At 43.5% G+C, this 16,372-nt stretch overlaps 1 protein-coding gene across 1 annotated transcript; it reads left to right on the top strand.

Annotated features, from left to right (window-relative positions):
* Positions 1 to 852: 852 nt before the first annotated feature.
* LOC103811714 (solute carrier family 35 member F4-like) lies at positions 853 to 13,332 on the top strand (the record flags this gene model as incomplete). The annotated part of the gene is made up of 3 exons (XM_009084739.1): positions 853 to 1,041; positions 5,036 to 5,333; positions 13,113 to 13,332. Coding segments are annotated over 3 exons (707 nt in total), but the record flags the coding sequence as incomplete, so codon positions are not given.
* Between the last annotated feature and the right edge of the window lie 3,040 nt (positions 13,333 to 16,372).

Below are 16,372 nucleotides of genomic sequence, written 5' to 3'. Positions count from 1 at the left end.
ACATGCAGGCACACTGCCAGATTCCAACACTGCACTCTTTTCTGTTGTTTGCTGATTCTTAATCCAGTCCTTCAAACTCTTACTCATTGAATATGATGTCCTACTCACTGGAAAACTTTTCATCTGGTACCACTGGTGTTTCTGGGATTGGGGTCTTCTCTGCTGCCTCGTGCCTCTAAACAGCCTCCCTGAGAAATGTGGCATCTTCGAGTTATCTGCATGTAGCAGAAGAGGGAAAAGCAACTTCTTTGAAGATGTGGAGATTCTGACCTGGTAAAGCCTTAAAACTGGAATCTTCAATTCTGTAGCAGAAGTATTCATTCAAAGGACCTATCAGTGACCGTGGCTTCGTTCTGTACAAGAATCTCAAGGATCATTCTGGAGGATGGGAAGAGGAGGATCTCTCTGGAGAGGCTCTCAGCACTGACCCTGGGAGGCAGTGGTTCTTCAGCCCTCCTTTCCACCCTAAGGGGGTATGGTGACCTCTCTTCTGGCCTGATTCAGTGTCAGTGCTCAGGAAGAGGCCCACGTGAGTACCAATTCCTCTGACTGTTCAGACCCTATGGATGGAACTGTGGGGCTAGGAATATACCACAGCACGGGGCTCTCATTTCTTCAGGGGAAAGACTGGTTTTCATACAGCACATTTTTAACTATAAGGGGGGAGAGAGTGAAGTATTTATTTACTTGCTTATTTCCTTTATTCTGAGCAGAGCTGAAACCTTGAATTTTGCCGTGCGCATCCTTTCTGCTGCTGAGTCGTTTGTATGCGTTTCACTGCCAGCCTGTCTGCAAGCCCCGCGGTCCTCCAGGGACTTTACAGCCAAACTGATGCAAACTCTTTCTTCTCAGGTGCCTCACGATCATCTGTCATCCAATGCAAGCCAGGAGGCAACTGCCCCAGCAGACACAGAGGCATGACTAGGCAGCTCTCCCCTCTATCTGTTGCTGAAGATTCTGCTGCTCCCATTCTTGAGCTGCAGAATCGAAGTCCCTCGGGAATCTGTCGGCACAGCAGAGTCGAGAGGCAGAGCAGATCAGGTAGGCACAACAGCCGCATTGCCGGCGCCGCCGCATGCCTGCGAGAGGCCTCTTGAGTCTGTCTCTTTGGGGCAGAGTCTGAGCATGTTGACAATAAAAGTCCTTCCTGTGCCTGTGTGCAAACTGGGGTTAGGAGGGAAGGAAGCAGGATGGGAGGACAAGGCCTGGGATTCAGCAGGTACATGTAATGTGTAAGATATCTGAGACATCTTATCTCCAGTAGGCACAGAAGATCTTGCAAGTTGATTAACCTTAGCACACAAGTTAGTTTTTGCAAAGTGATTGTGTTTCCTCAGCTTCAGCCTGGCCAGGCTGTTCCTTCTGGCCACCCAGTTCCTTCTCAAAGACAATGACAACCACAGCTCATACCATGGATGGTCTGATGAAGAGGAAGAGAAGGAGCAACAGGTGGAAGGATATCTAGGGAAGACCATCACAGTTCAGATCATCGATCAGCTGCTCATCAGGGCTTCCATCAGGAATGTGTCACCCATTTTACTGCAGAAGATTAGCTCAAATCAACTTGTAGGTATTATGAACACTAACTTCTTCACCATGGTGTCTATCCATCAGCAGCAGGGATGGGATAGGAGCAATTTTAACATGCAGCCACAGGCCTTTGAGTCTGCTGAGGAGGAGAGAGAGATTAAATGACTGAAATAACTTAACTGTCCAGGTCCTTTGCAGACTGCCTGTGTAGATACTCTGAGCAAAAAGGGGAGGAAGAACAGGTTGGATCTCCCTTGTACACTGGAACTGGGGAAGATGAACCTTCCTCTTGTCAATTCACCAACAATGGCAGCAAGAATCAGCCCTGTTCTTCTTGTGTTGGAAAACAGAGGGATCTCATACTCCAGGAGTACTCTCTTGATGGAAAGCCTCAAAAAAGGTATTGGAGGTGATTATTGCTGCAAGGATTGGATGATACAGCAGCTTGCACTAAAAATCAAAGCTAAGAGAGCAGAAAACTGATCTATTCTCATTTTTGCAGATATCAGGCTGAAATAAGTCTATGCTTGCTGGCACTTGAGTACCTCCAAAATCAGAATCCATCTTCTCTAAGAAAGGACTTTAGGCCACTTGAGTAGTGCCTTGACACCATATTCTTCTAAGCATTTATTTCGCATTTATTGATTTCCCTTTTTATGCTGATCTTCTCTTCCTCATCAGTGAGGTCTAAGTAGGACTGACCTAACAGGTAGGTAAACAAAGAATACTGTTTTTTTAGGGTGCAGTTGCCAAATAGTCAAAAGGGTTCAGATGAAAAGCTGTAGGTTTTGATTTTCCTCATCTGACTCTTCTGAAAAGCAAAAGCAAAATGCTTTTCTGTTACCATCTTGTCACAGAGACATCCCAATAATAATTACACTACAGACCAAAAGACCATGCAGGGGTATCTCTGCTCACTGCCTTTCACATAGTTTGCTTTTATCCAGTGTCATCTCCTCGTGCCACCTGCAGTGACATCTGCATTTTGATCTGTCATTTCATCCTCGCTGAGTTCTCAGATTGTTTCTGTGCTCTTGCCAGAGTAAGTCAATTGGTTTGTTTCAGTCCAACCTAAATGCAGACTCCGAGGATTTCTCCTGCCTTGCTAATTGCAAAATGCTGTCTACCAACCACTTTGGCTGATCAATTTGTTGTCTCCTCATTAGCATATCATTTGATGTCTGAACAAAGGTGCTAATTCCTAGCTTGTTCCAGCCCCATCTTCCTGACTTGGAAATCCTTAAACCTCTTTAGCATGATCTGTGTGCCTGCTCACCCTGTGTCTTTGAGTTCAAGCCCTGTAATTATTTTTAAAGATGTTTCTTACCTTCTCCTTTTGATTCTTTGGCCCAGAGTTAGGTGTGCACATCCCATGGATTTTGAAAGCAGCTGTCAAGTTACTATGTCGCTTTGGCTGGAGATCACTCTCAATTTCACTTAAATGAAATGCAAACATCCAGTCTGGGGAGAGATAAGTGCCTCCAGTGGGCTTAGATACATATACAGGGATAGAATCAACTACCCTCTTCTCATGCCTTTCCATTACCATTACAGGGGCCCTAGACAACATGTTTAGCCTGAATACACAATTCTTTGCTAACTACATCACATGGGATGAATTCCACTCATTAAGCACTTACAGAAACTCCCCACTGTTCATTTAATCAGGCTAAAACTTATGCAGGTCTTTAAACCCAAGGTAAACCTTGCAACAAGTTTGTATTTCTGTGCCTTTCCCTAATGTTCAGACTGTAAAATCCAAGTCAAATGCCACTGGCAGTGTCATGCACAGTAACAGCAATCACATCATTAGTTAGTGACTGAAAAATAGAAAACACAAGGTGCTTTATTCTTCTATCATTTTATGATTATTTTAACTGTTAGCTGAAGAAGGACTAATTGCATGGTGGTTTTGCTTAGCAGGAAGGCCTGCAAGTGGATGGTACATTGTATATTCTTTTTAATCCATTCTAACTTGCAAATAAACTGCAATTTACCTTTTAATAGGGGGTGTCAGTCATTATTAGGCCCATAGAAATATCTATTTTCTCTCAGCAGCCAAAGAGAGTGCTCAAAGGATACTTGTCTTTTCAGACCCGTGGCTGATTATCCTCTGCATGTTTTTAATAAACCTGTAATTTTACTTGAATTCTTTCATCACCACTAAACAATGGAGCCATCAAATACTGATTATTTTTAGCAAAAAACACAGCATACAATTACAACTGCAAAAAGCTCCATGTCCTGGTTAGGAAAATTCTTGATTACAAATGTGCTCCCTGCTATGATGAATTTTTTTCAGATGTGATGTTGGTCTAAAGTAATAACTTGGAACCTCAGTTTGATATTTCTTTGTGGCTGTAGCAGAAATGTTAATATAAAAGGAAGGTAAATGTGAGTCTGGAACAGGACCTTTGTCACATTTAAGTTGTGTGTAGGACAGTGTATGCCCTCACTGCAGTGGAGCTATAGCTCCTCTTAAAATCATGTTGTTTCTCATATATATCACATCATGTGTTGATGTAACTGATAATTGATAGTAGTAGTTAAGAACAGCTTCAGGTCATGATTTTTAGATGATTTTTTCCTATTTCTTCTATCACACTGATGTGATATGGTCTAACAGGGTACATGGCTGGAGCTCAATGCTGCCATGTGAGCTCATGGGGCAGCAGTGTTAGTGCTCCTTGTTGTTTTCAGCTGGGATCTATAAAACCAAAATAGGGTTCATGGGTTACATCTCTGGGAGATGTGTCTGGAGACCAAGTTGTGAGTCAGGGAGATTAAATTGCCTCCATTCTCTTAGGAAATCTGCAGTGGTCTGCAGGTCAGGTCTGAAAAGCACTGCATTAAAGTGGGATATGACAACTTTCTGATTCCTTCTTGTTTACTTGTAGAGGTTTATTTCTAGGCATGCCAAGCTTCACTTTTGTCTCATTTCCTTTAATAACTTCAAAAATGTAAGTACACTGACTTGACTGCAAAAAGCCTTTCTCCACTTAGGTATATAAACCCACCAAACTGTTTCTTTTTTCCCCTCACAGCTTGCAAATAAAATAAGTGATTCTTGAGTTAAAATCTTGACTAATAAGAACTTGTTCCTGGCTCCAGAACTACAGGCTCAGAGAGCTTTTCTGTTGCACACATGCACAGTAATTGACTTTACAGTGCTGCTGGTTCCAAGGGATGTAGTTCTGTTCTGGAGCTTTGTTGACAGGGGGAGACAAGGGCTGATAAAGCAAAGACTGACAACAGCTTAACCACAACACTGTTACCTCAGGCCTCAGTGTTGTATTTGTGTTTTGTTCCTGCCCCTTGAAGTGACTGAAACAGTATTATGAAAATATTTTTGTGCAGGATTTCAGTATTTATAGGACACAGAGGAATTACAGGGAGAAGGCAAGGGATTTTGTGGCTGGATCAGAAGGGGAGACTTTGCCAAGAATTGTTTTGAATGCATTCATTATATGTGCAACTCCTCTTTTTTCTATTCTTTCTTTTCCAGGAGAGGAAGGAACACAAACGCACACAGAGAGCAGCAGCCAAGAAGCTGAAGGACAGACAAGATGCCAGTCTTGCACATCCACATTTCTCAAGCTTATTTGGAGATTTCTGATCATTCTGTCCGTCTCTTCCTCCTGGGTGGGGACCACACAGTTTGTCAAAATCACATTTGAGACCTTTGACTGTCCTTTTTTCATGACTTGGTTCTCAACAAACTGGAACATTATGATTTTTCCCATTTATTATTCTGGGCATCTTGCAACTGCACAGGAAAAGCAGTCTCCAATCAAAAAGTTCAGGTAGGCTTTTGCCTGGCAATACTCCTTTAAACAATCTGATTTCTGAGGACCGAGATCACTGCTTTGCTCAGTTTGACCCATGTTGTCACAAGGCAGAATAAAGGTCATGCTGCAGAAAATCTCACTCATAAATAGTTTACAGAAGGCTGAAGTGATATATGCTGAAAAAATGGATAATTGACTGTTACAGAGTTTTCTAATGGGCTGAAAAGGTCAATAATTTGCTTATAATCTTGCTGTTATATTATCTAATATCTCTACATTTTGTGTTCTTGTCTGGATCAGGCCATTAATCTTCTGGTCCATTTGTGATAGAACAGTAGTGTTAAGTGCAACCAAAGCAGCTCACAGCCAAGAAAAAAGGTGCTCAGAGCTGGGAGGTGGTTTCCTTGTGGAAGATCATGACTTGTTTTCTATGGTCGGCAAGTATAGCAGAATAAAAACTGCTCTGTCCTCCTCCTGGATCATAGTATGGAGGAAGAACATCCTAATAACATTCTCTGCTCTCTTTGGTGTGGGGTAGGAGGTAAAGCAGTTCGCAGATTCTTGGTTTCCTCCCCTGTGGCTCTGAGGGGTAAGTTGGCACAGCTCAGTGGCTGTAATCCTGAGGAAATGGTGTGAAGACTTTGCCCTGTCTTCTGCCATGCTCCACATTGAAATATCTCTTCCTCTCTGTTGTGGATCAGGGAAAGACATCCCTCCATTTCCAGCCTTTCCTTACATCCCATGGCTGCATGTTGTAATTGAACTCTCAACCTCAGGTGCAAAGGTGTCCACAGCACTAACATTAGGCTGCAGGGCTGGAAATTTGTAAATTCCTCTTCAGTAGCCACTGGGGAATCCCAGAAATACAAGGTTAGGGTGGAACCCAAAGAAATCATCCAGTCCAACCACTAGCACTGCAGCAGGACCAAACTGTCTTAGCTTCACCCTAGCCAGATATTAAGAAAACCATATCTAATCTGTCTTCAGGGCTTGAAAGTACCAACACATTCTGGGACAGTTCATTTCACGGTTCCTCCTCCACTTCCATTATTCTTCTGATCTGACAGTGACGTAAGAGCTGCTTTAAAGGATGGAACAAAATTCAGCTTGCCAAGAGATAAAACACCTTGTCCATGGAGGGAAGAAATTCACAGCATCATTTTGAGCTGGAACCTAGTTCTGTTATTCCAGTGCAGACTTGGTTTGAAAACAATCTTATTGACTTCAGCAGAATTGTCTGTTCCACCAGGTATTAACCAGCACGTGGCCTGTACCTGACTCCCACTGACAGAGGGTTCAGCACAGCTGTCACTGAGCACACAGGGAATTCAATTTGTGACTGTCAGGCTGGAGTGTAGCAGGGCTAAACCTTTGCCTTGGTTGTTTTTGCCAGGATCTGGGATGTAATTTGGCCCTAAATTATCATTTCTGTCAAATCAGCATGACTGAAATTGAACAGTTGCACTTAATTAGCTGCTTCTCTGCAAACCCTGGTGCTTTGTACATTAATGATACCTTCATTCAGATTTTTGCTGGAGTGTTTGTGAGAACATTCACAGTGTCAGCTTGGATTCTGCATATGGGGTAAGGTAATAACAAATGCACAGCAGGTAAGAAAGAAGGTGAGAATAAATATCCCTGCAGATAGATTCTCTGCATTTGGTTGGTTTTCTTTCCATCGGAGCGAAACTTTAGGCAAAGCATTTGTGGCAATGCATTAAACAACTGTGCTTAAATAATTGATACATTTCCCCAGCTGTTAGGAGTTCAGCCTTTAAAGCTGAGGGCACATGCTTACATGCCCAGAGGAATTTCTGCACACACAGAGATGTGCAGCGGCTCTGGAAGTGTGGAATCAAGAGATTGGTGTTAGAACTGATGAGCATCTTCCCAGCGTATTTCTTATTCCAGATATGTCAGGAATTTGTATCCCTAGGTAAAAGTGATGATTTTATCATGGATGATTTTATCAGGCATTGGAATAGGTTGTCCAAGGGGGTAGTGGAGTCACCATCCCTGGAAGTGTTTAAGAGGTGTCTGGATCTGGTGCTGGAGGATGTGGTTTAGGGGTTACAACAGTGACAGGTTAATATTGGACTTGATGATCTAAGAGGTCTCTTCCAACCTTGATGATTCTATGATTCCATTTGGTCTATGCCTTGTTACAACTTGACTATCCAAACTCTTCCTTGGATATAGGATGGACATCTCTTCAGGATGAGTTACTGATTTTCTGATGACTTAACTGAAAAGCAACCCTTGTAGATTTTAAATTCAGAGAGTCATATGTTTACTTTGGAAAGGATCTTTGGAGGTCATTTAACCCAACCTCCTACCCAATACAGGGGTATTTTCAAAGCTGCATCAATTTTTTATATATTTACTTTGTTTGTGTTCTTGATATTGTTCCTGTTACAAAGCATTTCATTACATTTTGTAATATTTTTTTTGTTGCTCTGTTTGCTGGCTTTATTCCTGTGGAGTAGCTAATTCTTGTCAATAAACCTGTCCTGCAGTGAATCCAGGCCTGCCTCAGAGTCCAGAGGTGATTTGTCTTTGTGTTTCTGGAGGATGTAGTTACTCGCGAGGAGCTTTAAAGACATCTGACATTTTGTCCAGCAGATATTCCCACTGGATCTGAACAAACAGTGTCTATGATATCTTGGCAGAGATCAGTGATTGTATGAGTGACTTGCAGAGTGCTGCCCTGGGCTGGCAAAGCTGTAGACAGCCACTGTTCCTTTAATAAATCCCACTTGGAACGATTGGAGTTGCTGTCACCAACTTAAGATTGGCTTTCTGGAAGGTTTAGGCCCCTAAGTACTTAAAGGAGCTACAAGAGAGATGGACTTGTGCCAAGGGCCTGGAGTGACAGGACAAGTGGGAATGGCTTCAAGCTGACAGAGGGCAGGGTTAGATCAGATATTAGGAAGAAATCCTTCCCTGTGAGGGTGGTAAGGCACTGGCACAGGTTGCCCAGAGAAGCTGTGACTGCCCCAGCCCTGGGAGTGTTCCAGGCCAGGTTGGATGGGGCTTGGAGCAAACTGGTGTAGTGGGTGGCAACCCTGCCCATGGCAGGGGGATGGAACTAGATGGTCTTAAAGGTCCCTTCCAACCCAAACCATTCTATGATTCAATTATTATAGTATTTGGGATTATAAATTGTGTATTTCTTGCCTTTCACAGTTTACCTTAGAAATCAATATTGTGGTCTTAGAAAATAACTCATGGTCATTAACTCCCTGCTGTCTTTTGGTAAAATATCTTGGTTGTCTTGAGGCAGCAGACACAGCTCATGGTACCCCCTCAATATTGTAGATAAAAGGTATATTCCACATAAAGGGTTTGAAACTCCTTCCATTTCTGGTGGATCAAATGATCAGAAAGCTCAGCAATAGGAAATCTAACCCTGTCAGTATTTACCACAGCAGACTGCACAGACTTGACTTAAGATACTAACAGAGCTGTGATTTGGAATAGGTGGATGATACTAATTTTGCCTCCCCATCTGCCACCTTGGCTTCTCAAGGACAAACACTGTGACATTCAGCATCTTCCTGCCAGAATATACCCACGGTGTAACAGGTGAGGTGAGTGCTACAGGTGCTCTGCAGCCTTGAGGCACTGAAAAGGGAGAGTGTTGGTAGGTGCAGGTTTAATGAATACAAACATGTTGGGAAAAGTTGGTTTCCTAGCAAGCAGGATAGCAAGAAGTGAGCAACACTTGAAGTGAAAACAGAGCCATAAGTAGCTTGTATTTTCAGTCATCTGCAGGTTTGTCACCCACAAATCTCTCCCTCTGTGTTGCAGCAGTAGCTCAGTCCAACTTTCTCAGCCACTTATGGAATAGCACTGCAAATCCAGATCTTCACTGTGAAGGGCTTTTCAGAGAAGGGACAAGGCTCTCTGTTGCCTGAAACTGCTCCAACCCTGAACAACTCAACAGTAGGGGTGAAGACCATCAACACAAAACTAGGCTTCCCATGGATGACTCCTGCAGGAGACAGCATTCCTTGGTGCTGCCCCCTGAGCCAGGCACTGCTCATATGAGAGACTCCCACAGAATTCCCTTTCCTTTTGCTCCAGCTCTTGAGCAGACAAGTACACCTGGACAGGCTCTTTCTTAATGCTGGATTCAGCCAGTCCTGAAAACCAGTTCACCAGTGTCCTCTGTTTGGTGTGTGTCTCCTGCAACAGAGCTGGAAGATATTTTATTGCTGCAGATGCCATCATGTAGAAAGAAGGACTGAATGACTTGTGCTCACAGAAGGTCCTGCAGTGCTGCTTGCTGCCCTAATGTCACTGTGGCCTTGCCAAGTTCTAATCTGGGTGATATAATTACAGTCTCTGTATTCCTACTGCCCCAGGTAGCATCTGTGAGCTGTTTCTTCTGTGAGCTGTTTAAAAACAGCTGCTGGGTTTCACTCCAGAGGTTTCAGTGCTCTCAGGGGTGAATAAGCCCATTCTTGCACAGGGACTGGCACCAGAATAGACAAGAGGCCACACAGACTATTTAGTGGGTGCCAGAGGCAAAGCTCCATTACTGCCTGAGGTGCTGAAATTCCTGAGAGCATGGCACACTGCCCAGAGCTGATGGCTGAGGGCTACCTGCAAATAAAAAGAGCTATTTATGTTAGAGGGCAGGTTTTAAATAGACTTCTTGTGCATTTGAAAATAGTTTGTGTCATAGTTTCAGGGTCAGCTGCCCTTAAACATGTCTGTGCCTTTAACTCAACAGCCTGCAAATGATATTTTTGTGGGGAGGGATGCAGGGAGCCCTCTCTCCTGAGCCCAGGGTTTTAATCACTGCCATGTCTGATGACTGCTGCAAGTTTAATTTTAGTTGCATGTCGAAGAGGCTGAGTTAACCACTGAGCACCCAGCCCTCACAAAGCCTCAGGCAATCTGCTGTAGCCATGACTGGGAAAATATTCTCCCCATCTCCTCATTGTCTGAGCATTATTCATGGAGCTCTCCTAGGCACAGAAGTGAACTCATCAAGACTCTGTCTCGCTCAGCACGACCCTGTCACAGTCTTTGCTGTATGTTCTTAATTGAGAGGTGAGGAACCACCAGCTCCTGTTTTGTCTGGTCACTGTACACTGGCTGTGTGTGACAGAGGCTCTTCCATCTGCTTAAGCAGCTCATTGCCTGGGGCCTGTGAAGTATTTCCAGATTTCTTTTCCTAGCTGTGAATCTCTGCTCATCCCTCCCATTGCTTCTGGGGACTCAGAGATAAGTGACACTGCTGGAGCTGCCACAACTGCCTCTCCCAAATAGCTGATCAGCCCAGAGTCCAACCCAGAGTAATATAATAATCACTGAGCCTTCCTCCTTCCAGGATTCACCCTGTCAAGGGCACTTTGAACTCCACCCTCCTGACTCTGCTCTGGGTTTGTCTGTGTGCAGACATCCCAGAGATCTGCAGGACAGCAAAACCTGACCCATTCTGGCATCTGGGTACCTAACTGTGCCCTGCATTACTGTAGGCAGCCCTGACACCTTTCTCTCTTGCTTTAATACAGCACAGACTTGTTTCCTCTAAGATCCCGACAGCTTCTGGGGCAGGCTGGATTCACAACTATGTAATAATCCAATCATGCACCAAAACTAATGGCAGAATTCCCACTGGGCTGGAGAGAGCAGGTTCCATGCAGGTCTGTAGTTCACAACCCAGAGCTGTCCTAGCCAGGAGATGGGACATCCCAGCTCTGATGTCATGTAACGGTGACACAGACATGGTGCATCGACTTGTCTTGAGGTGAGAGTAGTCTGAGCCCAGAATCACCTTCTGCATCCACATAATTCCCAAAGGGAGTCATCTTTTAAATATAAACTTCTGTATCTCTGTGTCAAGGAACATTGAAGTGCTACCAGTGAGCGCATTCTCACACAGGGAACACTCATCACCTTTAACTCTAGTTAAAAATCAGTGATACAAAAGCCTACAATCAAAGTTAAGCATTCATTTATTTGCTTCACTGAGTATTTGCTTTGCAGCTCAGGTAAATGATACACACCACTAGCTGTTCATTTTCCTGTTTGAAACATTTCTGTCCTGATCTTTGGAGAACAGGTTGATTTCTGAGAGTGTCGAGGTCAACTAGAGTGAAGGAGATAATTAGCAGATCTGCCTGCCTGAGTGTTAACTTGTTGGACACCCTGACACAGAGTTTAAGAGTGGAATTTATAATCACCAGAAATGACTGCTTTGTACCCCAGGTTGTCTTAGTGGCAGCAGGGAATGAATTGGTATTAAGTAGAATCATAGAATTATTTAGATTAAGATGTGGCTGATCTCATTTATTACACAGATGTTATTATTCTACTTTCCTCAAAATGAGAGTGATGGTTTCAATATTAATAGTCAAAAACTACAGTGTTTCTAACAGCAGAATTCCCAGGAATTACTAAAAATGGTTGTGGCCCTGAAAATTATTTTGTCTTCCAAATCAGGATAATTATCACACTGTCCCCCCCACTCCCTAAATAACAAGTGGGTTTGAGTTCACAATGCAATGCAGTCTTTGAAGTTGCTAATTAGTTCTGCATAATGAATGTTTTAGCAATCTTCCAAACACAGCCATGTTTGGCAGTGAATACTTTGGGGCCCTGAGGCCTCATGGCACTTAGGTTGGTCCCTTCATGTTGTCTCAGAAGGATTTGCTGCAGGTTGATGATGCCTTGGTTCACTCCATTGCTGTTTGGGTTGCATGAAATGTTCACTTGTGGGAACTCTCAGGTTCTAAACAGACATGTCACAGAGCCTGCCATGTCAAGAAGTGAAGCATACTGGGAATATCTTCAGGAATACCTTTAACTGAGAATGCAGAGTTGCTAAAAAACATCCTTCCCCATTTGGGAGAGGTAGAGATGTTCCAGGAGGGGTTCAGTGATGCAGGCCAGGTTGCATCTGACCTGGGAGCTTTGAGTAATCTGGTCTAGTGGAAGATATCCCTGCCCAGAGCAATGGGATTGGAACTAGATGGTCTTTAAGGTCCTTTCCAATCCAAACCAATTGAGGATTCGATGTGCCTTTACTTTAGCTGTCCTTAGTATCCCCTTAGCCCATGCAGGTGCCACTTTGTGCAGAGCAGTGTCTACTGAGCTGACCCTTCTCTTTCATGAAATCCTGAGAAGCAAACAGGTCACTTAAGTTGTGTGTGACAGTATTTGGGAAACTAGAGACTTTGTTTGCAACTTAATCCACAAGGAAATGCCTTTTAGCAATCACAGCTTTTCACTGTATAATAAAACGAAGTTGTTACTCTTCCCTCCCTTTTCCTTCCTCCTCTCACTCTCCTGTTTGCCTGACTCAGTCCTACTGCCTTGTGGGTGGTGTGTCTGGCAATTCTCAAAGCTTACTTGGCCATACATGAGAATATATTTCAATAAGAATAAAAACAGGGTTTGGAGCAGTGCAAATAAAAATTGGCAAGCCACAGAGAAAAAATGGTGGTTATAATCCTTGTGCTCACGGCCTCGGAGGCAGAGTCTGGGAACTGTCAGAGCATTACAGATAACCTTCATTTCAGTGTGAGTCTCTGGGATTATTGTTGCACAGAGTGTGATTATTCCAGGTAAGTTACTTCTTTTCAATTTGCAAAATTGCTGTTTTAAGAAGATTGGAGGTTATTTTCTCTACGTGAATTAAATAATGGATCCTCGTGGGTGCACAGAGTAGTTAGGAAAAGCACTTAATTGAACGTGATAAAAGTCTAATGAATGTTTGTTGTGCTGGAGTGAATGTGAAGGCAAATCCTAGCTGAGACTGAAACTCTTCTCTTTTCCTAGGGAATGCAGTCGGATTTTTGGTGAAGATGGTCTGACGCTGAAACTCTTTCTTAAAAGGACTGCTCCCTTTTCTATTCTGTGGACTTTGACTAACTACCTGTATTTACTGGCTTTAAAGAAGCTGACAGCCACAGATGTCTCTGCCCTGTTCTGTTGTAACAAAGCTTTTGTCTTCTTGCTTTCTTGGATCGTGCTGAAAGACAGGTTCATGGGAGCAAGGGTAATGATGTGCCTCATTTTCCACTCTCTCATGGTTTTGTAATTGCACTTACATCCATAAGCTATTGTGCTGCCATAGTCCTGCTGCATTATGGTATAGATATGCCATGAAACCATTTCTCATTTGTTTTTGTGATGCAGACCTAAGCCTCAAGATCAGTTAGAGATCTCAGACTCCAGAGGTAATTCAGTGTGGGGATTTCAAGAAGCTATTACAGCTAAGTGTAATTTAATGGATTAGGATAGAAAAACTTCCAGTTTTGTATAAACCTGTTCTGTCTTGGCTTACAGTGCTGAAGTTTAGGTAATTTTATTTTAAACTTAGTGATGAATGTTTAGGTTCTAACCAAAACAGTTTTATTGCTTGTGTGGAGAGATCACTGTTCTCAATGTGAAATGTTATGCTAGCCTATGACTTTTTGCATACACATAAATACATGTGCATATGCCAAAATCAGTTTAAAAGGGACACAACTGTTTTGTGTGAAGGTGTATTTGGCACTAAACTGTTACAGAACTCACTGGCAGTAGTATGGACCCTGAAAAATTAAAGAAAGAACTTGAACAAAATGTTGTGCACCTGGATCTGGGGGAAGCAATATGTTCCTTGTAATTTTACATACACAAATCTCCTAACATTCAGCAGCTTAAACTGTTGACTTTATATCTTGGCTAAGGAGTAGTGAAGGTTTCTGCCACTTCGTTGATGCAGGTTCCTCCATTGGAATGACTCAAGGCCTGATGATTGTGTTGGGTACAATCCTGACTGAACTATCAGGAGCCTCAAACTTCCTTAGGCACTGGCTGGGGCCAGGTGTGATGCCTGTGACCAGAAGAGGCCACCAGCAGTTGGATTTAAGATCCATGGAAAGCATGATGGATCAGGACACTGATTACATCACTCACATCTGAGTGAGTTTGTTTTTAAGAAATGAGCACAGCACCTTTTTTTTTCTATTAATAGTGTGATAAAATGGTTCAGAAATGAATGGAAAAGGCATCCTGGTGCACAGGCATCTGAGCTAGCTCTTAGAGCAGCCACCACTGCTCTACAGTGCACTGAGCAGAGCAAGTTGAGGAGGTGAACCACTGTTTCACCTTCAACCACAGTGCCCTTGAAGGTAAGGACATGGATGTTTCACCTTGCAGTGCTAAAGCCAAACACCTCTGTATCTGTTTCATTTACAACTTGAAATATAAAAGCACCAGGTGAATGTGACCTACCCTCAGCCTGCTGATGACTAACTCAAAGAGCAAGCAGGGTTTGAAACCCTCAGTTCTTCTCTACAGAAATAACAGGAACAGTAACTTCCCTCCTCTGCCCCTTGGTCATCCCAGGTTCCAGGTGAAAAAATAGGAAATTTTGTATGCTTCAAGCTTATTTTTGTCTCAAAGCAACATCTTTCTAGAAAAGCAAGCATAGCTCTTGTGTTTTCCTACCCTGCTCTCTTAAAGAAACCTAGAAATAAAAGCTATTTTGAGGTATTAGTTATTTTGCACTGAGTAAAAAAAGGCTATTATAAATATGCATTAGTATTAATGCTGTAAACACTGTGGGGTTTACACAAGAAAAACCTGACAGGAAAAGTGAGCAACAAATTCTGCACATAAAAGAAACTGGGTTTTGCTGCTAACAGGCAGATTCTGGATTCCCATTGCTGAAAAGGTAATTCACAGCATTTTCCAGCAGCTCTGCTGCCAGAATAACACTTAATGGTGTTAATAACCATGCAGGAGAGTGTTTGAGAGCTAAAATATGACAAAGCAGCACAGACCAAGCCTTCTGTGCTTGGGATGCCTCTGTTGCTTTCACCCACAGCCTTTCAGAGAGCAAGGGTAATTAGGTTATTTGGACAGTAAAGAGACCAAAATAAAGGCTTAATCATATACTCTGAGCCAGTATTTGTGAAAAGGCACTCAGCACCCAGGAGCACAGCCAGCTTTTCAAAGGAGCTCAGCTCCTAGGAGCTCTTCCAGCTCTTCAGAGCCACTGAGCACATCCACAGCACATCAAGATGGGGATGGAGCTGGTGCCTCTACACCTGAGACAGCTTTCATCTGCCTGGGCTTGAGCAGCCAGCCAGGCTGCCTGGTGTTGCTGCAGGCAGTCTCCACACTGCCCAAGGATGCCCAAGAGCATGTGGGAGCTACACATCCAACTGCCTGACATCTCTCCAACCCCCCCACACACACCTGGGAAGCAGCTGCTGGCCAGGCTGGATGGCTGGGGTTTCAGATGTGCTGTCTAGAGACAAACCTATTTTGGTGGCCACCTTATAGTATGGCATAATCATACCTGTGAAAGCATCAAGTAGCACACAGAAATTTGGCTACTCTGGCTGTGTTTGAGCTACCTGGAGTGTGTGTTCTGCAGTGAGAGCCACGTGCCTCGGTGGTGATGCTGTAGCAGGGGAAGAAGCTGCACCCAACTCGAGAGAGAGGAACATCAGCTGGAGAGAGAGTATTCATGTATAGCTAACCACCTCAAGTTGTGCCAGGGGAGGTTTAGTTTGGATATGAGGAAAAAAATTCTTTACAGAAAGGGTGGTCAGGGACTGGAACAGGCTGCCTAGGGAAGTGGTTGAGTCACCATGCCTGGAAATGTTCAGAAAATGTATAGATGTGGTGCTTAGGGACATAGTTTAGTGGTGGATCTGGTGGTGTTTAGTTAATAGTTGGACCCAATGAGGTATTTTTACATCCTTAACGATTCTCTGATTCTATTTACTTATAAAAGTAGTGCAGGTAGAGCTTAGGTACTTTGAAGTACTTACTGCCCTGTACAAGGACTCTCAGCACAATCCTTGCCTGCACCCTAATCTTCACTTGGACCCTTCTGAACATCTCTCTGACAAACAGAAGAGACAAAGATGCAGGCTAATTTCATTCCTCACCTAGGAGGCTGCAAAAGGAAGTTACTCTCTCCTTCCATTAATTAAAAGCCTTGTTTAACAAACTGGCAGCTGCAACAACTGCCTTTGCTTGCCTGTGACCTTTCTGCTGCTTGTCAGTGTAGGGCAGCCTGCAGGATGTGCTCTCAG

This window comes from Acanthisitta chloris, unplaced genomic scaffold (assembly GCF_000695815.1).
Source record: "Acanthisitta chloris isolate BGI_N310 unplaced genomic scaffold, ASM69581v1 scaffold620, whole genome shotgun sequence".
Taxonomy (NCBI): Eukaryota; Metazoa; Chordata; class Aves; order Passeriformes; family Acanthisittidae; genus Acanthisitta; species Acanthisitta chloris.
The sequence above is the reverse complement of the archived record's forward strand: the minus strand, read 5'-3'. Positions and strand labels throughout refer to the sequence as shown.